This window comes from Scyliorhinus canicula, chromosome 18 (genome assembly GCF_902713615.1).
Source record: "Scyliorhinus canicula chromosome 18, sScyCan1.1, whole genome shotgun sequence".
NCBI classification, from domain to species: Eukaryota; Metazoa; Chordata; class Chondrichthyes; order Carcharhiniformes; family Scyliorhinidae; genus Scyliorhinus; species Scyliorhinus canicula.
The window spans coordinates 38,628,790-38,655,774 of NC_052163.1; the positions used below are offsets into that span (position 1 = coordinate 38,628,790).

Here is a 26,985-nt window from a genome sequence, read left to right on the forward strand (position 1 = left end):
AATGAAAATCGCTTATTGTCACGAGTAGGCTTCAATGAAGTTACTGTGAAAAGCCCTTAGTCGCCACATTACGGCACCTGTCCGGGGAGGCTGGTACGGGAATCGAACCGTGCTGCTGGCCTGCTTGGTCTGCTTTAAAAGCCAGCAATTTAGCTGAGTGAGCTAAACCAGGGTGTGCATAATAGCCCTCAAACTAGAGTACCTTGATGTATGTGGCACTGTGGTCTGACAGGTAAAATTATAGTGGCTCACTCACACCTGTGGAAGAGGTCACAGAAAATAAATGAATGCTAATAAGGCACCGTTTACTGTATTGATGTCTTTTTGTGGCACCATCAACTTTTCATTATAAGCCAGTTGAGCAGCCCCTAAAAAGAACAGTGATGGCAGCAGTGACTCATTTTAACAATACGAATAGGGTTGTTATGGTTTCATTCAAGACGGCATACCCTGCAGGCAATTAAAATGAACGTGTTGCCGCGATTCTTGTTTATTTTACAGTGCCTGCCGATCTTCCTGCCAAAGGCATTATTCCAGGAGGTCGAAAAGATGATTACCTCGTTTATATGAGGGGAGAATGTGGCTGAGATTAGGAAGGTGCTGTTGCAGAGAGGACGGCAGTCAGGGGGGCTGGGTCTTCAAAATTTACGATATTATTGCTGGGCGATGAACGAGGAGAAGGTGAGGAGCTAGGTTGGGGGGTTGGGGGGAACTCCCAGTGGGTTAGAATTGAGGAGTGTCTGCGTAGGGGGTCGGAGCTGAGGATGTTGGCAACAGCGCTGCTCCCGATGGCCCTGGGAAAATACTCAGGTAGTGGTAGCGGCATTGAAAATATGGAGGAAGTTGCGCAAGCACTTTAGGCTGGAGGCAGGGTCAAGGGAAATGCCGATTCAGGGGAATCACAGATTTGAGCCAGGGAGGTTGGATTTGAGTTTTCGGAGATGGGAGGAGAAGGGAGTCAGGGTATTAAAGGATTTGTTTCTAGGGGGCCGGTTTGCGGGATTGAAGTTGATTGGGGCAGGGGGAAATGTTGAGGTATATGCAAGTCCAAGATTTCACTAAGAAGGAGATACCGAGCTTTCCGGTGGTGCTGGCCTCCACACTGGTGGTTGGAGCAGGTGCTGACGGCAGGGGGAATGGGGAAGAGGGTGGTGTCGGCGATTTATGGGGTGATTCTGGGAGAAGAGAAGGCACCACTGGATGGGATTAAGGCAAAGTGGGAGGAGGAGTTGGAAGAGGGCACGGAGGAAGGGTTGTGGTGTGTGGTGCTCCGGAGGGTAAGTGCCTCAACTTCGTGCGCGAGGTTGGGGCTGATACAGCTGAAGGTGGTGTTTAGGGGGCACCTCACAAAGGTGAGGATGAGCCAACTCTTTAAGGGGGTAAAAGATGTGTGTGAACGTTGCCGGGGTGGGGTGCAAAAACCACATTCAAATGGGAGGTGTTCAGGGATAATTTGAAGGTGGTACATGTGAAGCTGGAGGCCATATTCGGGATACCAGATCGGCTGGGGTTGGAAGCGGGCTCTATTTATGATGTACTTTCAAGGATTGGATGATATCGAACATCGGGTGGGGGGGAGGTGGTTGGACTGTGAATGTTGTTGATGACTATGTATGGGTGGATGGTGGATTCCTGAATCCTTTTCTTTGATATTTGTATTTAAAATGTTGAGGGTTGTTTGGGGGTTGGTGGGAGGGAGGAATTGTTGGCCAGGGGTGGACATTGTATTTGTCACCGTTGATTGTTTGTTAGTGGGTGTGAATTTGGATGAAAATGTGAAAAAGGAGGAGAATTAAAATATTTATTAAAAGGACGGTATACCCACGGATCTTTATAAAACCCGGTTGCTTAAGTTGTCTCATGGAGATGGTTTTTTTAAAAATCCCTCTTTCATGTAAATGTTTGAAATTAGTTAGAACTTATGTGTTTAAAGCCCCTTAAATAATGGGGGGAAAGCCAAGTTAATTGAACAGTTTTGTTATTGCTTAAATATTCAATTTTGTTCAATATCTTCAGAAAAAGGATTTCCCACCTGCACCAATGCTGAAGAGAATTGGGGAAACTTAATCAGAAGGTAATGTCTAAATTGCCAATTCTGCACATTAAAATGGCCAATGATTTGCCCTGAGTCTGCTGTGATGCATACACAAATAAATCAATTCCACAAACAATCCTTTCTACTTTAATGAAGTGGAGCTGGAAATGAACTGAACAATGATACCATTGGATGAAGGTGTCTGCCATTGTACCACAGACAATGGGCATGGTCTAATAGCCTCATCGCGCCAAACTCGATGACGTGATGAGGCCGTTAAATCTCGCAAGAGGCCTCTCACAAGATTTTTGACGCTCAGAACGCCTCTCGCCTGACATCACAATCTGGATCTCGTTCTCGCTGAGCGTGATCCAGATTTAAATATTTAAGTGAGCTATTCGGCTCATTTAAATATGTCTATGCCAGTCTCTTCCGAGGCCAGGGAACTCACAGCCTTGCCTGGGAGACCTTGCCAGGGTGCCGTTTAACACTGGCCGACATAAACGTGCACCTGGGAGGAGGGCAGTTTGCAAGGACATTAGAGAGCCCCAGGTGGCCGGGTTCTGGGCAAGGTGACACCTTGACACTCCTGCTGGCACCAGGTCATCTTTGCACTGCCACCCAGGCATTGTTACCATGGTAGTGCCAAGATGCCCGGGTGCCAAGTTGTCTGTACCAGGGATTGGGCCCGGGGGTGCACTTAAGAGGTGGAGTAAGGGGGGGGCTCGAGGTCCCCCAAAAGGTAGGTTGGGACAGTGGGAGGGGGGAGGGGTCCGGAGGCCACACTGGAGCAGCAGATGTTGGGGTCAAAAGATCGAGGCGCCATTTTAAAATGACGCCCCGATCCACAAGTCATCATGAGGTAAGTGCGGACTTGGCAGGGGGTTCTCAACCGAGGCCAAAATAAGGCACAGTCTCATTAGATAGCCTGCAGCGCCGAGAAACACCACGCTCCCAAAACTGGACTCTGTTTCTTGCGTGTTAAATTACATCTATTACTGATTAAGAGAGGGAAGAGAAAGAGGAAAATTCAGTTCTAATAATTTTCAATTTGGCATGATTGTAGGTTTTATAAAACAAGTATGGCTGAACTGATGGATATGAAACAAGCATATTTTCCAGTAATTAAATATTTAATTATACTATTAATCTTTCACTATTTTAACGACATAACATCTTCCAATCACATTAGGAACTGTGTGCTGTAATCATGTAACAAAACTCAATCTCGTGAAACTGACCCATGCAATGTAGTAAAACAAGAATGACAAAAAGGAAGGCTTGAAGTGCTTTGACTTTAATTGGAGAATGAGGGAGGACAAATGAATTGCAAAATATGTTATATCAATGTCAGGAAAAAGTATTTTCCAATTTCCAGGCAATGGCCAGAAAAGATTCAGCTATAAATTCAAAATAAATTATCGACTACAATTTTATTTGTTCATTGATCATGTCTGGGGTCTGAATAGTGTCTGACCTCTTCAACAACACTTAAAGTCAAAAAGCTGGATAAGGCAGAAAACATTCAACAGTGCGCCACCTTTCAATCAGACAGCCAAACCCGAGCGACTTGAAAGATCTTTAAGGATTTGAACTTGACAACAATCTCCAAGATTGTGACAATGGCCCTCTTTATCTGTGATACTTAAATTTACAAGTATTTGTAACCACTCTGCAAAGCACCCAAGACAAATAATTAAATAGCTATATCCAATACATAAAAGATAAAGTCAACAGAATAATCAGAGATTAATTCAGTCCCTTGATGAACTCACATGTTTGAACATCTGAATTATTTCCGAACTGCCTGTGAAAGTTTATTTGAAATACCCTCAAACAGATGAATTATTTGTCGACTTGTGACATTTTTACACCAGAATTCGGAACAAACATCTTTTTCAGAAAATAACTTGTTTCCAGCACAAGGCACAGGTTGTTCTGATGTAAAGATGATTTTTCCAGGGTGTGTTCGGGGAGAATAAAAAGGCTGTTTATACTGTGGAACTCAATCCACTGTTTAAAATTACTTCTTATTTGCAATGATTCAACATTTTCTGGCACAAATTTTTTTTTAAAAACATGCCATTGAAGTCACACGGGTTACGACATAAATTTTGTGTTGATTGACAATCTTAAGGGCCAACAAGAAAAGTCAAAACAGATAGGATAGATAGGATTCATTGGATTGGGGGAGGGGGGATACAGCTGCAGTGTTCAGGAAACCCCAGTTAAGTAAATGGTGCACAATGTCAAGTAAACATGTCCCAATTTCTGTTCATTTCTGACATGGGGGCTGATTCTTTGGCTGCGTAGCGGCCGGCACCAATCCCGCTATTTTGGGAGGACCCAAAAATGGGTTTTGCACCATGCGCCAGTTTGCCATTCTCTCAGCCCACCCCAGCTGGTGTGATCAAATCATCCCTCATTAACATTAATTTTCATCTCATTAGCAAGATTAAAGTAGAATACAGAATACAGATAGCCCGGGAGTCACCCTCCCCCCCTCCCCACACCACCAAATCCCTCCGTCCACCCGCAACTTGCGTCATGGCCAAAGGTGCGCCGGCGCAGTGATGGGTGGTCAGCTACCAGGTTCAGGAGGTCAAGAGGTTGTGGGTGGGGTGGGTGGGGGGGGGGGGGGGGGGGGGGGGGGGGCTGAAGGTCCCCGGATGGATGACCTGACTGGCTGTTGGTTTCTCTCCTTCTCCATATGCTACCAGATAAAAGACAAATTTTGGGGTTCACCCAGCTAAGGTGGCTGTTGTCCTGATAGTCGCAGCCAAGGCAGACAAATTCAGTCACTACATCAAGGCCAATGCAGGCTGGAGCCTGCACTACAGCGACAGGGGCCCGCCCGCCGTTCGCGTCACGTCCTCCTAGATATGGCACCTTGTGCAGGAGATAGACACCCACTACCGGTGGCCGTGAATGTTAGGGCTGCTCTCAATTTCTATGCAACGGGATCATTCCAGGGTACAAATGGGGACCTGTGTGGCACCTCACAGGTGCATCCAGGAGGTCACGGATGCTCCATATACCTGGGAATCTGACTACATCACCTTTGACCTGGACCAGACCCAACAACATGCCCGGGCTGCAGGATTCGCCAACAGTATCAGGATGCTCCAGGTCCAGGCGGCCATCGATGGCCTGCATTTCACCCTGCGAGCACCGTGGCATCAGGGAGTGCCATTTATTAATCGGGAGGAGGCCACTCCCGGAATGTCCAAATAGTGTGTGACCACCGCCTCAGGATCAAGCACATGTGTGCACCCTGTCTTGGAATTATGCATGACAGTTACACCTTGAGACACTTGGACATCCCCGGTCTCTTCGAAGACCACCCAGGCTAGTGGGTTGGCTCATGGGAGACAACAAATACCCGTTGAGGTGACTGCTGATGATGCCTGTGCGGAGGTTACAGACCAAGGCACAGTCCCTTTACAATAAGACCCACGCTGCCACCCGTGCTGTCCTTGAGTGGTGCATCTGGCTGCTAGAATGCAGTTCTGCAGCCTGGACCATTCTGGTGGTACACTGCAGTACACCCCGCAGAGGGTCCCCTGCTTTGTGGTGGTCTGCTGTGCCCACTAAAACTTAGCACAGCAGCAGGGTGAGATGCTGGAGGGGGAGGGATATGGCGGTCTTGTCTGAGGAAGAGGAACAGGAGAAGGCGGAGGACGAGCCCGAGGAGGACCCGAAGGATAGAGGACAGACGGAGGCAAAGATCCGACATGCCATGAGGACCAGGGAGGCCCTCATTGCCTCCAGAGTCAGATGACAGGAGGCTCTGTGTCTGTCAACTCAACCAGCTTCACCCCCCCACAACACCCCTTCCCTGATCACCCAGTTCTCCCCTCCCCCGATCACCCTGTGCCCCCTCCCCCAAACTCAGTTCCCCCCTTCTCCGATCACCTTGTTCTCCCTTCTCAGATCACCCTGTTCCCGTTTTCCAGATCATCCTGTTCCCCCTCTCTCCCTCCAAGGGTCTATGCGACAACACACCAATGTGATGGGCCTAGCTTTTATTGGTTGAGGAATTGAGGTTCGGAGCCATGAGGTCATGTTGCAGTTGTACAAAACTCTGGTGCGGCCGCATTTGGAGTATTGCGTGCAGTTCTGGTCGCCACATTATAGGAAGGATGTGGAAGCATTGGAAAGGGTACAGAGGAGATTTACAAGGATGTTGCCTGGCATGGAGGGAAGATCATATGAGGAAAGGCTGAAGGACTTGAGGCTGTTTTCGTTATGAGAAGAAGGTTAAGAGGTGACTTAATTGAGGCATACAAGATGATCAGAGGATTAGATAGGGTGGACATTGAGAGACTTCTTCCTCGGATGGTGATGTTCAGCACGAGTGGACATAGCTTTAAATTGAGGGGAGATAGATATAGGACAGATGTCAGAGGTAGGTTCTTTACTCAGAGAGTAGTAAGGGCGTGGAATGCCCTGCCTGCAACAGTAGTGGACTCGCCAACACTAAACGCATTCAAATGGTCATTGGATTGGCATAGGGCGATAAGGGAATAGTGTAGAGGGACTTTAGAGGGATTTCACAGGACGGCGCAACATCGAGGGACGAAGGGCCTGTACTGCGCTGTAATGTTCTATGTTCTATGTTGGTTGGCATGGTCAGCCAGTCACTATTCGAGGCAGGAGGATGATGACCACTCACTGTGAGGAAAGCTTTGGTACCGACTCACAGGGAGACTGATTGTTCCAACCTGGTAGGTCTCATGCAGGCTAAAACAATCGATTTTTAATATCAGTGAGAGGAAGGGTTATGGACAGCAGGCTAGAAGTTGCCGATGAGGCCAAGATGAGATCAGTCATTGAATGATAGCGAATGATAGAGCAGGCGCGAGAGACTGAACTGCCTACTCCTGGTCCTAGTCCTTATGTTATAAGTCAGACTCCTGTCTTTCTGCTGACAGCCCCCTGACTCCAATCCTCATACCCCTGAGTGTGCGTCAGGGACACTTTATTTTGGACCACTGTTTGGGGGAAGGGGTGGTAATGCATGGGGGTGGGGGGGGGGGTGGTAATGCTGTGGGGTGGGAGGGGGGGTGGTAATGCATTGGGGGGGGAGGGGGGGGTGGTAATGCTGTGGGGTGGGAGGGGCATGACTATGTCCAGTGAGTGATGGGGATTACATTCCAGGCTGTCTGTCACTGTGGGTTTCATGGGCTCTCACTGGTGGCGTCTTTGAGGGACCTGTAGCTGAATGTGAGTCCAGCCAGATGGGGGGAGGGGGGGGAAGAGATCCACCTTGTTGTCAAGCTTTAAATAACCGAGACATTGCATGTTTCGGGTGTGACATGTTTGAATGGTGCACAATTAATGTGACAATTATCCATTCCCTAACTACGATTATTGACCTCACCAGTGGCCATTCAGTGCGAATATAACTTCTTAACCTTCCATGATCTAGTACTACATCCAGGTAACTCCTTGGGATGCAGATCAGAGGTGGAAGCAGCCTGCTGTCTTCTGTGCCCTGTGGCCTTTGATGCCTATAGCAATTGTCTTGTGGAGGGCCTGGAGCCAGAGGGCCCCGGCCGACTTAATGGTGTCACAGGTGTTGTTGTGCCACCCTGTTCTGCCCGCTGCCCTTGCGATGTGCAAGCCGCACGCCAGGCAGGTGAGGGGCTCTATAACATGGCATGTTGTGAGAGGGGTTGTGATGATATGTGCCGGGAGGTTCTGAGGACGTGCGGACTCCACACAGACAGTGACCCAGCCAAGAATCGAACCTGGGACCCTGGAGCTGTGAAGCAACAGTGCTACCCACTGTGCTACCGTGCCGCCCATGATGTTCAGGTCTCCCTCCAGAAATCGAGGGGCAGGCCTCCATGCTGCCATCTCCTGGCTTGACTGAGAGTGAGCGCTGAGGGACCGTTTAAATGCAGCTCCCCCTTGTTAGGAGTGAACAGCTGTGCCCCGAGTCGGACATATCAGACGCCTGAGGACTCAGGCAGGGCGTGTTTCACGTGAGGGATCATTGTTTGTACAAAGTGGGGGTGGATTGCGATCTGGATCACGCCTATCCACCTGACAGGAATTCCTCCGTGCTTCCCTCCCAAAATGACAGTCATTTTTCGGAAAAATCACATCCATGATTGATGGCCCTGCTGAAATTATACTACACCATTGGGAAATCGGACGCTAGGTCGAAAAATTATTTCAACAGAGAACCATTTCTCCTTTTCCCTCCAACTGGTTCCTTGTGTTTCCTTCAAGACATCTGAATTTCATTTGCAAAATTTAATATGGGCACACATCCTTTAAAATGGAAGCATTTGTCCAACGTCCTCTTTTCAAAGCTTTTCGGACTCCTTTTCAATCAGCCTCACTAATAGTGCTCCAGATAGTTCATTGTAATTGGCAATTTGTTTTAATATTACTTTATCTTGAATTTATATCACAGCAGAACCATGTATCTGTTTTCAATTTATCGACCCTCTCCCATCTTCTGGATTCTCATGTGAAGCGATATGACTGATGTCACAGCAAAAAAACAAATTCGAAACATCCTGTGGAGCGATTGAGCAAATTCAGTGGCTCGCTGGCCGAGGTGCACCACCACTGCAGGTCACCATTTCATAGCGAGTTTCAATGCTTGGAGAGCTGTGTGCTGCTGAGTGCATGGGGATTGCTGCAGCCATTTACTTTGCTATCAAATAAGCTGCTAAAATCTAAAACAGAGGGCAGCCCGGTGGCCTAGTGGTTAGCACTGCTGCCTCACGGCGCCGAGGTCCCAGGTTCAATCCCGGCTCTGGGTCACTGTCCGTGTGGAGTTTGCACATTCTCCCTGTGTTTGTATGGGTTTTGCCCCACAACCCAAAGATGTGCAGGGTAGGTGGATTGGCGACGTTAAATTGCCCTTAATTGGAAAAACTGAATTGGGTACTCTAAATTATTTTTTTTTTAAATCTAAAACAGAAACAGACATTTTGGCACGAGTGACATGATTCTCGAAATCCAGACCCGGGCTGTTTAAAGGAATACCACTGATCAACACTTCTTCAACAGACATGCCCATTATCAATCCCTTTCTAGGTCTTTCAGTTTCATCATTTCACATGGTCTTCTCTACAGAGTGGAAAGGTGCAATCATTGTGCTTCATTGTGGCCCTCTGCTGAACACCTCTGCAATGACATTGTTGGGGAATTTTAACGAACCAATGCATTGGAAGTGGAGGGGCAGGGGTTCCAGAATCCCACAGGACATAATGCAGTCTGGGTTTCCCCATATGCTGTGGAGTATTACTTTGGCTTGGCTTTCTATCAGATGGGGAGTGCCAATATATGGGCTTGTTCTGTTGCCGGGGTAGTGTTTCATTGATGGGATCTTGAGAGTGGCACCGCGGTCACACATCATCACAGGGAGCACTGCAGTGAAGACCGCAGCACAAGGTGGGGCCAGTCCCTGATCCCCAGGGAGGAGGTCTGATCCCAAGGGGAGCACCCCAGCTCCTCCTGGTCCACAAAGAGAGCTGAGGGGACACGTACCTTCACTTCACCTCTCTTTGCTGAAGCTGTCAGGTTTCCCAGTGGCTGGGATGCCTAGTTGGCCACTGATAAAACTGAAAAGCAGGCTGAAGACGGTGTTTCCAGCCTCAGTCCAATATTTAACAAGCCAACCGGACTCCTGGGCGTGGTTTGGCTGTCCGTGCCTTGTTCCCCTTAGACTAACCTGGAAGTTAGCAGGTTAGAGCTGCTTTCCAGGTGCACTCACAATTTTTCTCCATTTAACCTGCCGTCCTCATCCAACCTCACACACTCGTCCATCTTAAAATTCCCGACAGTATCCCTTTTGAAATAGTGGAGCCAAAAATGTACACAATGCTCCAGATGTGATCGCATACCAAGCCCTTCGCAGAATTTCAAACTTTTGAAAAATCTGAACAACGGTAATATTGGCACTATCAACACCAGAGCTGGTAAATATATCGTAATATAGATTTGAACAAGTTTGTCAGACCTATCAGTTTTATTCAGTAGGCAGCACGGTAGAACACATGGCTAGCACTGTGGCTTCACAGCTCCAGAGTCGCAGATTCGATTCCCTGCTGAGTCATTGTCTGTGCGGAGTCTGCACATTCACCCTGTGTCTGCGTGGGTTTCCTCCAGGTGCTCCGGTTTCCTCCCACAGTCCAAAGATGTGCAGGTTAGGTGGATTGGCCATGCTAAATTGCCCTTAGTGTCCAAAAAGTTTAGGAGGGGTTATTGGTTTATGGGGATAGGGTGGAAGTGAGGGCTTAAGTGGGTCGGTGCACATTCGATGGGCCGAATGGCCTCCTTCTGCACTGTATGTTTTATGTTCTATTGGCTGATTAAGTTTGTACTGCTCTGGTTTCCTCTCACAGTCAAAAGATGTGCAGGTTTGTTGGATTGGCCATGATAAAATTGCCCCATAGTGTCCAGGGACGTGAAGGTTAAATGGGATAGGGCGGGGAGTGGGCGTGGGCAGGGTTCTCTTTCAGAGGGTTAGTGCAGACTCGATGGGCCGAATGGCCTCCTACTACACTGCAGGGATTCTATTACAAATTTTACAAATAGACTTCTAACGTATTTTGGTCTGATTTTCATTCTCAGGGAAACTATCTTGCACCATGACTGAATTGGGAAATGGTTAGGGTGGAAAATAAAATAAATCAAATATCCCACACCTAACTCAATTTGTGCATTATTACCTAATATCTGTAATTTACTCCCATTCATAATATTTTCAGCACCCTCACCAGGCAAAATAAATCTCTATATATGTTCTATTTTCGTAGCCACTGCCTCGACACTGCCTTTGTGTATGACCTCTCTGCAGGCATTGTTCAGTCACTGCAAGACCATCTCTGAGATCTCCATCTGCTCTCAGCACCCAGACCTCCACTCTTTACAAATTCACTTCTTCTTGGTCCCACCCCGGGAAAAAAAATCTCTCCCGACTCACTTACAACTGCATTTTCAAACTCTTAACTTTGACACTCTGCTCACAACGATACTCCTGGACTCACAGATTTATTCAACAAGACCTTTGACGCTCGTGTCCTCATTTGTTCTCTGCCATACTCATTATTTCTCCAGTATTGCCCTCATCTTCACTCCCTTGAAGAGGGTAGCTGGCACAAAACTGCTGGAGATGACAAGGTGAAGAGTATAGGGTGTAGTTAGGGGAATTAATCTGAAGGGTATGGACAAATGAGAATTCTGTACAGAGAGGTCAGAGGAGAGAGAGACCTCAAGGCGAATTTAGATCGAAATCAATGACAATGCCATAGCACATGGAGGTTCAGTAAAAAGGGAAGTGATCCCAACAAGGAAGTTACAATGGGAACAGGAGGCAAGGCGAACTTTAAATGAGAGGCAGAATGGGATAAGAGAGAGAGGTTTTTAAAACTGGCAGAGTAATGGGGAAATAAATAATGTGGGATTTGAGAATGAGAGTCATCAGTATAGAGAGAAAGAGTTGTCAGCTACAAGTTGGGTTTCAATCAGGGCTAATACACTCATCCAGTGATGAAGGTCACAATGGTCATGATCAATAGCAAGAATGCTGTCGACACATCCCGGAAAGCATGGGACAGCAATGGGAAGTCAGCTGGAGTTAACACTGAGCGGAATGAAAAGCTGAGACGACCGTGATGCTTGAGAATTGTCAGGAGGTTGAAAGTCAGCATTGGAAGCAGAGGCTAGAAGTCATGGAAGAGAAAGAGAAAAACCCAGAGCCCCATCAGTCTTTGCCATCCATTGTAGTCAACAGGGCAACAGTGTAGCACAGTACCAGTCTGATACCACTGCTGGACAACACATGTTTGGGACCCATTCTAGGAGAAAGCAAATGGCCACGATTCTCTGCAAACACGATGAGTGGGAGAATAGCGGGAGGTCCGCTCCCGCACCTCCCGCTATTCTCCCACCCCCCACAAAATGGCATGTCCGGAAACGTGGGCCGCCGTGATTCTCCGACCCAGATGGGCCGAGCGGCCTGCCGTTCCCGACCTGTTCACGACGGCGGCAACCACACCTGGTCGCTGCCGTTGTGAACATGACGCGGCAGGTAAGTGTGGGGCCTGTGGGGGGCGGATCAGGGATCGAGCACCACGACTGTGCTCGGGAGGGGACGGGCCCGCGATCGGTGCACTCTTTCCCCTCCGCCGCCCCGCAAGATCAAGCCGCCACGTCTTGCGGGGCGGCTGAGGGGAAAGACGGCAACCGCGCATGCGCGGGTTTGAGCTGTCCAACCCGCGCATGCGCGGCTGACGTCATTAGGCTCCGCCGCGGCGTCATTCTTGGCGCGCCGGGCCTTGAAGCCAGGGACAAGGCCCGGCCGCCGAGTTTCCCCGTACGGCCCGCCTATCCCCCCGGGTAGGGGAGAATAGGGGGCCGGGAGAGGCTTCCGACGCCGCCGTGAACCTCTCCAGGTTTCACGACGGCGCGGGCCTTGCGGAAAATTCCGCCCAATGTCTTTTTTCCTCAACCTGCCCATATGTGCAAAACCCAAAACAAAATGTCTTCTGTGAGGTGCGATTCTGGTGATTGGGCTTCACTTGTGGACCAATCCTGGTTGTGCTAATAGCTGTACTAACAACCAATTTAAGACAATCAGTCGAGCTTGTAACGTGGCTCATTTACTCTTGCTAGAAACAACATACATTCATACGCACCCTGTTGCCTGCAGACTAGAGGGACATGCTCAAGCCCTTCGCCTTTTTGAATTACCCAGGAGTTTGGATCTAGCCGAACCCCTTTGCTTTCTCCCTGGCAATGCCTCAGCCAATTAGGGTCAACTTGCCAACCAACAAACTCTTTTGTCCTGTAGTATAAATTGTTGTGACCATTTAAAATTTGGAATACTCAGTGCAAGGTGAATTCCAGGTCAGAATTCACTCCAGACACCAACGTGCCGTGAAGGTGTAAGCTGCACAGTTAGCGGCAGGGAAATGCGGAGGATTGGAGGCAGGACACCAGGGAAGTGTGCTGCCATCGGAGCATGGTGTTTTAAGAAAAAGAGAGAGCCTTCACGTTCAAAGTGGCAGAAGCAAAAGGAGAGCGGGACCTGGATTGGCTGGTTACATAGAACATAGAACAGTACAGCACAGAACAGGCCCTTCGGCCCTCGATGTTGTGCCGAGCAATTATCACCCTCCTCAATCCCACGTATCCACCCTATACCCGTAACCCAACAACCCCCCCCCCCCAACCTTACTTTTTAGGACACTACGGGCAATTTAGCATGGCCAATCCACCTAACCCGCACATCTTTGGACTGTGGGAGGAAACCGGAGCACCCGGAGGAAACCCACGCACACACGGGGAGGACGTGCAGACTCCACACAGACAGTGACCCAGCCGGGAATCGAACCTGGGACCCTGGAGCTGTGAAGCATTTATGCTAACCACCATGCTACCGTGCTGCCCCGAAATGTTACTAAAATGTTATTTCTGCTCAGTACTTTTTGGCCATATTTTCACATTTTTGCATTTAAAAAATGGTTTCAGCCCTACCACCCCTGTTCCCGACCAGTTTGCAGATGGCCAACTTCAGTTATCTCCCATCAGCCCCGTGAAAATAGTTGACCAGAATCCTGTGTGTGGCTGTGAGAATGTGAATGTATGTGTGTGTGTGAGTGCGTGTATGTGAGTGTGGTGTGTCATGTATCTGGGATGTATGTGTGTGTGTGTGTGTATACGCAGACTCTGGAATAAAGAACAACCGTGAGTTTTACATCCAGATAGAAATTACAGAACACCTCAGCATACAGAGGGATGCCGTTTCTACTTGGTTACTTAAGTGTGGAAAGTAATAAAATTGGATGACTTACCCCACCATCTGATCCTCCCAAGGACAGCCCTTTCTTTGCTATACTGTGAATAAAAAAATAGGTTTTGAGTCCACAAAATACTCTTAAACCAGGGGAGTGCCAGCTGGATATATTTTTTTATTGACAGACTTACTTCAGTTCATTTTGTTCATTCATAAGCAACTGAGTCAATGTCAGCACTTAATACTAGTAAAGGCTCATGTTTCTTTGACAACCTACAGACCCATTCATAATAAACTTGCAGTAGAAAATATCAAAACTGAAAATATTCCCTCATAAAACAGACCTATTAAACAATTAAACAAAACACAAGATCAGTGTAAAAAAAACCTCTGCAAGTCCTGGGGTGAGAGGGCGGAAACAAAGGGTTTTGCTAGGCAGTTAAGAATTTGGTTCCACTGGGATTCCATCCTGGTTTCACTGCTTTGAAATGAACTCGTAGACGAGATGTGCTTGCCTCAGCCAAGACGTGACCACATTCCCATTATCTGGATTGCAGACTAGCAGCATCTGATTGGCATGGATGCGAGTTGTGCATTGCCAAAATTGCACCAGTGAATTTGTCCCACACAATTTCAAGGCCACAAAGAGTTTGTCGCAGGCAGCAATCTTATTTGGATGAGGTCAAAAATCACAAGAGCAGAATTGAAATCACTTTTAAAATTCATTTGAACCCCCAGATGAGATAAACTGTCCGGTTTTCACTTCTAAATATCCAGCTGGTCTTACATTTTACATTAGTTATTTCATAGAATGTAACTCATGGTCAAAATTTAAAGTAGTTGGAATTATATCAATTCTGACGGCCGGCACCTATGGCTTAGCTTGTTCGTAAAGTGGGTCACTGCGACATCCAGGGACCACTGGCGAATATTTTAATGACTTTTGTTACCACATTTATCTGGCTACAGTTGCTTTAATTTACTGAAGCCTTTAGTTGAGGTTTTATGGGCTTTTTTCTGGAATGTGATTGTCAGAATTCATTGGTCTGTGCTAACCATGTGACTCACTGCAGTGCGAAGTTAGTGCACTGAATAAAAAGTCAGGAGGAACAATACATTCATACCAATGGATAGAGACAGAAATAGGGAAAATGTGCCTTGGTCAATGGAATCGTATTGCTACATATATCAAATGGTCGATACTATGCTGATTGTTTAACACCACTTTCCAAGTCAAATTCCATTCAGAAGTATTTTATAAAAAGTTCTGGAGTTACTTGGAGGCTGTTTTATTTCGCAAGACCACACCCTCCCCGGCTATTCCAATCAATAAATCATTCAGCAGAGTTTTTGCAACATGATGATTTTCTTCTTTCGGCTTCTCCCATATTACTTGGGGGTTGCAACAATGTTGGCTAATCAGCCTGCTCCATCTCCTCCTGTCAGTTCCCCATTCCTCATCCAAATCCACAGCGTTTAAGTCTCTGACCACCACTACCTTCCATCTGGTCTTGGATTTCCTCTTCTCCTTCCTGTCAAGTCTCATCTCCATCACTTGTCCCAGCACATTTCCTCACTCTCTCTCGCTCTCATATTGGCTATTTTCTTCAACGTTATGTGATGATATGATGACATCTTTACCTCATGTATTGCCCAGAAAAGGTGGCAGTGAGTTTTTACACAACTAATTGACTTGGGAGGCCACTTCGAAGGACAGTTAAAAATTTCGCCACGCCATATAGTCGAGACCAGTTAGGGACTGCTCATTTCTCTCCCTAAAAGAACATAAGTTAAGTGTTGGGTTTTATGACCTGGGCATTACCCTGGGTCTCTGGAATACAAGTACCATGACTACGGTACCCCAGAAGCCCAAACAACAGTAGCACAGTGATTAGCACCGTTGCTTCACAGCGCCAGGAACCCGAGTTCAATTTGGATCACTGTCTGTGTGGAGTCTGCACATTCTCCCCCATATCTGCATGGATTTCCTCTGGGTGCTCCAGTTTCCTCCCACAAGTCCCGGAAGACATGCTGGTTAGGAGAATTGGATATTCTGGATTCTCCCTCAGTGCACCCGAACAGGCGCTGGAGTGTGGCGACTAGAGTATTTTCACTGTAACTTCATTGCAGTGTTTTTTTATAAATGTTTTTTTATTGAGTTTTCATATTTTATATATGACAAATTACAAGTTATTAGAGAGAGAGAAAAGAAAAAAAAAAAAGGAAAACACAAAATTTTTTTACATGAATATTTACAGGTAAGCATCTTCATAACAATAATTGTGGCCGCCCCCTTTAGCCAGCATACATATTTTACATTCCCCAATATGGCCGAGGCACATGTTTATAGGCATTTATTTATAGTTTGGTTTTGGGCCTTGGCTTGCCATCAAACCCCCATACCGAGCCCGTAGCCCCCCCCCCCCTCCCCCCGGCTACCTTCCCCCGATTCCCGCCCATTTTCCCCTGGTTCTTGGCCACCCGACTATTCTTCCTCATGTACGTTGGCCACAAACAGGTCCCGGAACAGTTGCATGAATGGCTCCCACGTTCTGTGGAAGCCGTCGTCCGACCCTCGGATGGCGAATTTGATTTTCTCCATTTGGAGAGATTCCGAGAGGTCGGACAGCCAGTCTGCAGCTCTGGGTGGTGCTGCTGACCGCCAGCCAAACAGGATTCTACGGCGGGCAATCAGGGAGGCAAAGGCAAGGGCGTCCGCCCTCCTCCCCAGGAATAGATCTGGCTGGTCTGAAACCCCGAAGACCGCCACTATCGGGCATGGCTCCACCCTCACCCCCACCACTTTGGACATAGCCTCGAAGAAGGCTGTCCAGTACTCCACAAGTCTGGGGCAAGACCAGAACATGTGGGCGTGGTTGGCCGGGCCTCTCTGGCACCGCTCACATTTGTCCTCCACCTCCGGGAAGAACCTACTCATACGGTTTCTCGTTAAGTGGGCTCTATGTACCACTTTTAGTTGCGTCAGGCTGAGCCTTGCGCACGTGGAGGTGGAGTTGACCCTATGCAGTGCTTCGCTCCAGAGTCCCCACCCTATCTCCATCCCCAGGTCGTCCTCCCATTTCCTTCTTGTTGCGTCCAGTACGGTGTCGTCCCTGTCTACCAGTCGGTCATACATGTCACTACAGTTCCCTTTCTCTAGGATACTTGCGTCCAGTAGGTCTTCCAATAGTGTCTGTCGTGGCGGTTGTGGGTACGTCCTTGTCTCCTTTCGTAGGAAGTTTTTGAGCTGCAGGTATCGTAGCTCGTTCCCCCCAGCTAGCTGAAATTTCTCTGTCAGTTCGTCCAGTGTTGCGATCCTGTCGTCCGTGCACAGGTCCCTGACTGTCAGTGTCCCCCCGTCCTGCCTCCACCTTTTGAAGGTGGCGTTGTTCAGTGCTGGTTTGAACCTATGGTTGTTGCAGATGGGAGCCTCGTCCGACATTTTGTACAGGCCAAATTGCTGCCGCAGTTGGTTCCAGGATTGGAGGGTGGCTGTCACCACTGGGCTGGTGGAGTGTTTTTTGGGTGGGGATGGGAGTGCTGCCGTGGCGAGGGCCCGGAGGGAGGTTCCCCATGCAGGAGGCCTCCTCCGCACGCACCCACTCAGCTTCTGGCTCCTGGATCCATCCCCTTACTCGCTCGGCTGTTGCCGCCCAGTGGTAGAATTGTAGATTCGGGAGGGCTAGCCCCCCCCTGGATTTTGTTTTTTGTATGACCTTCTTTGGGATCCTAGTGTTTTTACCCCCCCATACGAACGCCATGATATGTTTGTCCAGCGCTTTGAAAAAGGCCTTGGGGATGTAGATCGGAATGGATCTAAACAGGAAAAGGAACCTGGGCAGTACGTTCATTTTGATCGTCTGGACTCTCCCCGCGAGGGAGAGCGGGAGTGTGTTCCATCTTTGCAGGTCCTTTTTAACTTCCTCCGTCAGGCTGGTGAGGTTCCATTTGTGGACCCCTTTCCAGTCATGGGCTATTTGGATCCCCAGGTAGCGGAATTTATTTCGGGCTTGTTTGAACGGCAGGCCCTTTAGCGCTGCCCCCCCCCCCCCCCCTTGCGGGTGTACTGGGAAGATCTCACTTTTGCTCATGTTGAGTTTGTAGCCCGAGAAGGCTCCAAACTCTTTCAGGAGCGCTATGATTCCGTCCATGCTGCTTTGTGGGTCCGAGATATAGAGGAGCAGATCATCCGCATAGAGTGAGACTCTGTGCTCTCTACCTCCCCTTCGGATCCCCCTCCAATTTTTTGCTGCCCTGAGCGCGATTGCTAGCGGTTCGATTGCTAGTGCGAACAGCAGCGGGGACAGTGGGCATCCTTGTCTGGTGCCCCTGTGCAGCTGGAAGTATTGGGAGTTGGTATTGTTGGTCCGTACACTCGCCATGGGAGCGTTGTATAGGAGCTTTACCCAAGCGGTGAACCCTGTTCCAAGCCCGAACCGCTCCAGTACCTCTATGAGGTATTTCCTTCGACTCTGTCGAAGGCCTTTTCTGCGTCCAGGGAGACGATCACCTCTTGTGTTCTCTCCCCGGAGGGGGTCATTATCACGTTCAGCAGGCGCCTGATGTTCGCGGTAAGCTGTCTACCTTTGACGAAGCCCGTCTGGTCCTCTGTGACCACCTCAGGTACACAGTCTTCTAGCCTTTTGGCTAGGATTTTGGCCAGTATTTTGGCGTCTGCGTTCAGCAGGGATATGGGTCTGTATGACCCACATTCCGTTGGGTCTTTGTCTTTCTTAGGTATCAGCGAGATTGAGGCCTGTGCTAACGTGGGTGGCAGTGTGCCCCTAGCTAGCGAGTCTGTGAACATCTCCCGCAGGTGCGGGGCCAGCGCTGTCGCAAATTTTTTGTAGAAGTCCGCCGGGAATCCGTCCGGTCCCGGCGCCTTCCCCGTCTGCATGGAGCTAATGCTCTCCATGATCTCTCCCAGTGCTAGTGGTGCTTCCAGATCCCGTTTTCTGCCCTCTCCCACGACTGGTATGTCCAGTCCATCAAGAAACCGGTTCATCCCAGCCTTCCCCGTTGGGGGCTCTGAGGTGTACAGCTCTTGGTAGAAGGCCTTGAAGGTTTCGTTAATCCTCTCTGGTTCTGTTTCCCACGTGCCTCTGGTACCTCTGATTTGCGCAATTTCCCTGCTGGCTGCCTGCTTTCTCAGCTGGTGTACCAACAGGCAGCTGGCTTTGTCTCCGTGTTCGTACAGGGCCCCGCGTGCCTGGCGGAGTTGGTGTACTGCTTTCCTGGTGGAGAGCAGGTCAAAGTTCCTTTGTAATTCTTTTCTCTCCGCCAGGAGCTCTACGGTCGGGGCCTCGGAGTATTTACGGTCTACCTCCAGTATGGAGTCGACCAGCTTCTGCCTAGCCACCCTTTCCTCCCTATCTCTTTGCGCTTTGTAGGCAATGATTTCCCCTCTTAGTACGGCCTTAAGCGCTTCCCAGAACGTGGAGGATGAGACCTCCCCGTTTTGGTTGTTCTCCGTGTATTCCGCTATGGCCCGCGCTATCCTTTCGCTGAAGGCCTTGTCAGCTAGTAAGGCACCGTCCAGCCTCCATGTGGGGCGCTGGGCCCTTCCCGTCTCCAGCCGCACGTCCATGTAGTGTGGGGCGTGGTCTGATATCACAATTGCGGAATATTCCACCTTGTCTATCCCTGGAAGCACCGTTTTCCCCACCACAAAGAAGTCAATTCTGGTGTACACATTGTGTACCGGGGAGAAGAAAGAGAATTCTTTCTCCCCCGGGTGGGCGAATCTCCAGGGGTCCACTGCTCCCATCTGCTCCATATAGTGACTGAGTTCCCTTGCCATGTTTGAGGTTTTCCCCGTTCTGGAGTTTGATCTGTCCGTCTTTGGGTCCTGTACACAGTTGAAGTCCCCCCCCATGATTAGTCGGTGCGTCGCTATGTCCGGGATTTCTGCCATGGTCTTTTGGATGAAGCTCGTGTCGTCCCAGTTGGGCGCGTACACGTTAACTAGAACGACCGGCGCCCCATCCAGGGCCCCGCTGACCATGACATACCGTCCCCCTGGGTCCGTAACCGTCTTTGTCGCCCTAAACATTGTCCTCTTGCCAATCAGGATCGCCACCCCCCTGGCCCTTGCCCCATAACAGGAATGATAGGTTTGTCCCACCCAGCCCTTTCTTACCCGCAGTTGGTCCTGCTCCCTCAGGTGCGTCTCTTGGAGGAAGACTATGTCGGCCCTCATGTTTCTAAGGTGGGTGAGGACTCTAGATCTCTTCACTGGGCCGTTAAGTCCCCTTACGTTCCAGGTGACTATTCTGGTGGGGGGCTTCTGCCCCCTTGCTCCTGTGGGGTTAACCATATTTGTCCGGTGGACGCGCCCCTGCCCTCTGGGGTTTCCCTTTGTTAGGGGGCCGTCCAGGATGTCCACTATCACTGCTCTCCCCATGCGGTCGGGTCCCTGCGCTCCGGGGTTCCCCCTTGTCCCGGGGACACCCGCCATAGCCGTCCACTGTGTGTCCGCCACGCGGGTAGTCCCCTGCACTCCGGGGGGCCCCTTCACCCACAGACCGTACTGGGTGGGTGCTTGCAGCGGTTCCCTGTTTCGAGCTCTTGTCCGTGGCACTTTGTGGCCCTATTCCCTTTCTGGCCTCTTTTGTCCCTTCGTCCCTGCATTTCCCCTCCCTGGTCTCTCGCCCCCCGAGTGCCCACCCCCCCCCCCCCCCGCACTATCCCTTTTCCCCCCTCCCCTGTATACCCCTCCATTGCCCCTCTCTCCCCCATTCCTGTCCCCATTTGCTCTCCCACCTTTGATGGGTGATCCCCCCCCTCCCCTGCCTGGCGCCTTCCCCCCTGTTGGGGGTGCGCTGCGGCCCTGCTCTGTTGCGCGCCCCCGTCGCTAGCTTTCCTGCTAGCACGGTGGCTCCCCTCTCGGAGGTTGCTGTCCCGCTTCTCCTCTCCCCTCTCCAGTACTCCCGTTCCCTCGTGCCGGGGGCTGGCCTCCCACCTGGAGCGGGCCCTTGGGCATTGGGTTGTTTTTCGTTCTGGGTGTTCCTGCCAGGGGGGAGGGGGCTGGCTTTGCCTCGCCCCTCCCCACCCACCCGTCGGCATGGCGTTTCTCCTTGCCATGGGCCCCTCGTCCCTACTTCCCATGGCGTTTTTCCAGCCCGTGCTCCCCGACGAATCTATTCGCCTCGGCAGGGGCTGTAAAGAAATATTCCTTGTTTTGGTATGTGACCCAGAGTTTTGCTGGGTACAGCATACCAAAACGTACTTTGTTCTTGTAGAGAGCTGCCTTCGCTCTGTTGAACTCCGCCCGTCTCTTAGCTATGTCCGCTCCAAGATCCTCGTAGATTCGGATGGCGTGCCCGTTCCATTCGCAGGCTCTATTCTCCTTGGCCCAGCGCAGGATTGTCTCCCTATCCCGGTACCGGTGCAGTTTGGTTATAACTGCTCTCGGTTTTTCCCCTTCCTTGGGCTTCGGGCGCAGTGACCGATGAGCTCTGTCCATTTCCGGTGGGGTGGGAAAAGTTTCCCGCCCCACTAAGGAGCCCAGCATCGCAGCCACGAATGTTGTGGGATTTCTACCCTCGATCCCCTCTGGCAGGCCCACTATCCTAATATTTTGCCTTCTCGAGCTGTTCTCCTGGTCGTCTACCCTGCCCTTCAGGCTCCCCTGTGTTGCACTCAGTTTCGCCATTTCCCTCTCCAGGGACATGACCCGGTCGCTCACGTCAGTCGCTGCCTTCTCCAGCTCTTTAATGGTTGCCCCTTGGGCTTCCAGTATCTTCCCTTGGGCATCCACTTTCTCCTCCATTCTGGTCAGAGCCTGCTGCACCCCTGACATGGCCCTGGTCACTGCTGCCTGTGCTGCGGCCTCTGTGTCTGCTTTTAACTCTGCCTTGATTGCCTGCAGCTGCTCCCTCACCACCTCGGCAAAGGCTTCCTTCCAATTCACGCCCCCCTCTAACCCCAGGGGAGAGGTTGCCCGCCCGTCCAGCTCTTTTGGATGCGGCGATACATTCTTCCCGCTGCTTCGCGTGTTGACTCGTTCGCCCAAGCTGGTTTGCCCTTTGCCCCGTCTACTTCCGGTGCCCCCTTTCTCTTGGCTCCCTTCTGGCATTTTTTTCTCCCCCTTCCCCTTCATCGTTTCTTCTCTCCTTGTTCTTCTTTTCCCCCTTTTCCGCACCCTATTTTAATTTTATTTATTATTATATATATATATATATATAAAAATATATATATATTTTTTTTTAAATGAAAAATTTATTTCCCCCCTTCTTTCCTTTACCCCTTTATTTTACCCCTTTTCTCTTTACCAGTTTTCTTTTGGGTTTTGTTTTTAAAAAAAGAACAGAAATATAAGTCTCTTTTTTCTTTTGTTTTCTCTCCCCACTCGCCCAGGAGAGAGAGAGAGAGTCCCTTTGTCCTTGCCACGTGGTGGCCACTGCCTTTTGGGTGGGGGAGGGGCGAGTGGGCCGGTGGTCGCTGCGGGGGGGGGGGGGGGGGGGGGGTGTCCCCGCTGCTGGTTGGGGGGGGTGTCCGCGCTGCTGGTTGGGGGGGGGGGGGGGTGGTGTCCCCGCTGCTGGTTGGGGGGGGGGGGGTGGTGTCCCCGCTGCTGGTTGGGGGGGGGGGTGGTGTCCCCGCTGCTGGTTGGGGGGGGGGGGGCGGTGTCCCCGCTGCTGGTTGGGGGGGGGGGGTCCCGCTGCTGGTTGGGGGGGGGGGTCCCCGCTGCTGGTTGGGGAGGGGGTCACCGCTGCTGGTTGGGGAGGGGGTCCCCGCTGCTGGTTGGGGGGGGTCCCCGCTGCTGGTTGGGGGGGGTCCCCGCTGCTGGTTGGGGGGGGGGGGTCCCCGCTGCTGGTTTGGGGGGGGGGGGGAGAAAAGAGGGTCCGCCGCTGCCGCACAGCTCCCGGCCCGCGTCTGGGGGGGGGGGGGGGGGGGAGAAGAGGGCCCGCCGCTGCCGCACCGTTCCCGGCCCGCGTGGGGGGGGGGGGAGAAGAGGGCCCGCCGCTGCCGCACCGTTCCCGGCCCGCGTTGGGGGGGGGGGGGGGGGGGGGGGGGGGAAGGGAGAGGGGTTGGACCTGCCGCTGCTGGGCCTCCCTGTCGCCGCTGCTCCTCCCTGTCGCCGTTGCTCCTCGCCTCCGCCTTCCGCCGCCGCCTTCCGCCGCCGCCCGCTCCTCCTCCGCTGCCGCCCGCTCCTCCTCCGCTTCTCCTCCGCTGCCGCCCGCTCCTCCTCCGCTTCTCCTCCGCTGCCGCCCGCTCCTCCTCCGCTTCTCCTCCGCTGCCGCCCGCTCCTCCTCCGCTGCCGCCCGCTCCTCCTCCGCTTCTCCTCCGCTGCCGCCCGCTCCTCCTCCGCTCCTCCTCCGCTGCCGCCCGCTCCTCCTCCGTTGCCGCCCGCTCCTCCTCCGCCGTTCGGCCTGTCGTGGTGGGTTCCTTCCTGGCGCTTGCGGGAGCCCCTCTCCCTGCGACCTCCTCGCTCGCCGCCCGGAAGTCGACCAACCTCATTGCAGTGTTAATGTAAGCCTACTTGTGACACTAATAAAGATTATTATTAGTATGCACAAATTTAAATGGGGATTGAGTTCAATTGCACAACCTGATTCAATTACTCCCTTCCTAATATAAATTCATAAAAGAACTACATCTGATCATAACACCCCATATGCAAAGCCACAGAATATGGACTAATACATTCATCAAGATCAGTTACTTGAATGGAGGAGATAGAATAATTGTACAAAGTGTGAGGGTGTATCTTCCACCAAATACAATTGATCTCAATCAGTATCAGAGGATCTTTACAGTACAGAAGGAGGCCACTTGGTCCATCGAATCTGCACTGGCTCTCTGAAAGAGCATTCTACCTAATCCCAGTCCCCTGCCTTATCCCCATAACCTTGCATATTCTTTCTTTTCAGATGACAATCCATGACCGTTTTGAATGTTTCGATTGAACTTGCCTTCACCATCCTCTCAGGAAGTTTGTTCCAGACTCCAACCGCCTTTTGGGCGAAAATGTTTTCCTCACATCACTTCGGCATGTGGGGCGGCACGATGATAAAGTGGTTAGCGCTGCTGCTTCATAGCACCAGGGACCCGGGATCAATTCCAGCCTCAGGTGACTGTGTGGAGTTTGCACTTTCTCCCCGTGTGTGCGTGGGTTTCCTCCGGGTTCTCAGGTTTCCTCCCACAGTCCTAAGATGTGCAGGTTAGGTGAAATGGCCACGCTAAATTGGCCCTTAGTGTCCGGGGAAGTGTAGGCTAAGTGGGGCTACAGGGATGGGGGGGGGAGGGGAGTGGGCCTAAGTAGGGTGCTCTTTCAGAGGGTCGGTGCAGACCCGATGGGCTGAACGGTCTCCTTCGGCACAGTAGCAATTCTACGCCTTTTGCCCATTATTTTGAAGCTGTGTGTTCTGACTCTTTGTGTCCTCCAGACATGGAGTTTCTCACTCTTTACCCTGTCCAGACCTCTCAGGATCTTGAATACCTCGATTAAGTCTCATTAACTTTGGAAGATTATTTTACACTATTTATGTTATGTTTAATAAAGACAAATGATCAAGTTCAGTGCATTATTAATAAAATAAAATATACGGGCTTCCGGTGGCGACCATGGAGGAATAGGTCGCCCATTCGATAGCTCCCACCTGAAACGGACTTCCGGACCTTTTTTCCCGGATTTTTGTGGACTTATGAAATAAACCAGCGGAGTGAGCAATAGTAAGGAGGATCCCCCCCCCCCCCCCCCCCCCCCCCCCCCCACCCCCCAGGTGTATGGATAGCTGGACCAGAAGTGGCCGTGTGAAACAAATTAGTCCTGATAGAGGGAAGCGAGGGGAGCTGGCAATGCGGCGAAGCATGGCAGACGGCAAGGACCAGGGAGCGGCGGTTCACTGGCCGAAGGAGCAGCAGATGGAGTTTTTCAAGAGTTGGTTTGCCGAGTTACAAAAGGATACGCTTGACCCGATGAAAGCATCAATCGACCAAATGGTCGTGATTCAGGCGGCCCAGGTGAAAACGATTCAGGAGTTAGAGTTAAAACTATCCAACCAAGAGGACGAGATAACTGTACTGGAGCACAAGGTGGAGGTGCTAGATGACCGCCACAAGAAGATGCAGTAGAAGCTCGAGGAGCTGGAGAGCAGGACCAGGAGGCAGAATTTAAGAATCGTTGGCCTTCCTAAAGGCATTGAGGGACCAGATGCGGGAGCATATGTGTCGGGTATGCTGGAGACGCTGATGGGAGCGGGAGCTTTCCCTCGGCCCCTGGAACCGGACGGAGCGCACAGAGCCCTCGCAAGGAAGCCCAAGGCGAATGACCCGCCGAGGGCCAAGATGGTTCGTTTTCACCGTTTTTCAGATAAGGAGCGCGTCTTGCGATGGGCCAAGAAGGAACGAAGCAGCAAGTGGGAGAACAGTGAGGTGCGCATCTATCAGGACCTGGGAGCGGAGCTGGCCAAGAGACGTGCTGGGTTCAACCAGGCAAAGCAACCCTCTTTAAGAAGGGGGTGATGTTTGGGGTGTTATACTCAGCGAGGCTACCCAAGATCGACACTACTATTTAGAGTCGCCAGATGATGTTTGGACATTTATTAAAGCGAAGAAGTTGGACTCGAGTTAAAAGACACTTAAGCTTCGAAGATGGGATCTGGCGGTGGTTTGTAATTGTGTTCTGTTTTAAACAAGATTGTATTTTGTCTTCGGCGAGAGAATGGGCTGGAGGGATGGTTGGAGGGCACTTTGTTTCGCAGGGAGTTGAGATGGGGGTTGGGGGGAGGGTGGCCCTGAAGTTAGCATTATCCTTTGGGAGACTGGGTTTTGTTTTAAGTGAGTGGTTCTGTTCTGGTTTATGTTAATGTCTTGAGAGCTGTTGTTTACTTACTGGGGAATGTGATCCTGTAAATAGGTTTTTTTCTATGTGGGGAGAGGGGTCCGAACAATAAGGTGATAGTCTGATCGGCGCCAGGGGCAGGGGTTATCGGGGTCAGCTGACTCTCGGTAGTGGGGGGTGAGCTAGTGTTGAATTGGTGTCTGACTTGGGAGACTAGGTTTCTGGTGTTATGGTGGGGCCGGGGGGTGGGGGGGGGGGGGGGGGGGGGGGGGGGGCTGCTTTGCTGGCAAGGGAGAAATTATTGTCAGGGAATAAATGGGAGGGCGGGGGAGACTGCTGCTTAAGGGGGTGCTCGGGGAAGCGGGGGGGCGCGAGCTTGGGGCCGGCCTAGAAAGGGTGACGGCTAGTCGGCGGGGGAAGTCTGAATGGACCAGTTAAGAGAGCACACGTGTTCACGCATTTATATGGACTAAAGGCAGATTTGGCAATGCTTCAGGAGACACATCTAAAGGTCACAGACCAGATGAGATTAAGGAAGGGTTGGATTAGTCAGGTGTTTCACTCAGGGCTGGACTCGAAGACCGGGGGGGTAGCAATTTTGATCAGTAAGCGAGTGGCATTTGAGGCTGGGAGAATTGTGGCTGATAAAGGGGGTGGGAATATAATGGTGAGTGGGAAGCTGGAGGGTGTCCGAGTGGTGCTCGTGAACATCTACGCCCCAAACTGGGGTGACGTGGATTTTATGAGGAGCGCGTTAGGCAAAATCTCGGACCTTGAGTCACACAACTTGATCATGGGGGGGACTTCAATACGGTTATTGAACCGCTCAAAATCCAGGACAGGGAAGAGGCCAGCGGCGGCAAAGGAATTGAAGGGCTTTATGGAGCAGATGGGGGGCATAGACCCCTGGAGGTTCACAGGGCCGAGAGTAAAGGAGTTTTCTTTTTTCTCCCACGTCCGCAAAGTTTATTCCCATATTGACTTTTTTGTTCTGGGCAGGGTATTGATCCTGAAGGTGGCGGGGACGGAATACTCGGCGATTACAGTCTCGGACCATGCCCCGCACTGGGTGAATTTGCGGCTTAGGGAGGAGAGAGGGCAGCGTCCGCTGTGGAGACTAGATGTGGGGTTATTAGCAGACGAAGTTTGCGGGCGGGTAAATAAGAATATTCAGCACCATCTGGAAACAAACGACACGGGAGAGGTATCGGCAGTGACAGTCTGGGAAGCCCTGAAGGCAGTGGTTAGAGGGGAACTAATATCGATCCGGTCTCATGGAGTAAGAGGGAAAGGGCGGAGAGGGAGAGATTAGTGGAGGAGATACTTCGGGTGGATAAGAGTTATGCGGAGGCCCCAGACGCGGGGCTCCTGAGGGAATGGCGTAAGCTACCGACAGAGTGT

At 51.0% G+C, this 26,985-nt stretch overlaps 1 protein-coding gene across 4 annotated transcripts in view; it reads right to left on the reverse strand.

Moving 5' to 3' along the window:
• Positions 1-26,985, reverse strand: part of uts2r2 (urotensin-2 receptor 2) — a 185,938-nt gene that overhangs the window by 68,321 nt on the left and 90,632 nt on the right. For all 4 annotated transcript variants that reach the window (XM_038777112.1, XM_038777115.1, XM_038777111.1 and 1 more), the window contains one exon: positions 13,858-13,900. In XM_038777112.1, the coding sequence (XP_038633040.1) occupies positions 13,858-13,900 (43 nt within the window). The remainder of the gene's footprint in view (positions 1-13,857; positions 13,901-26,985) is intronic.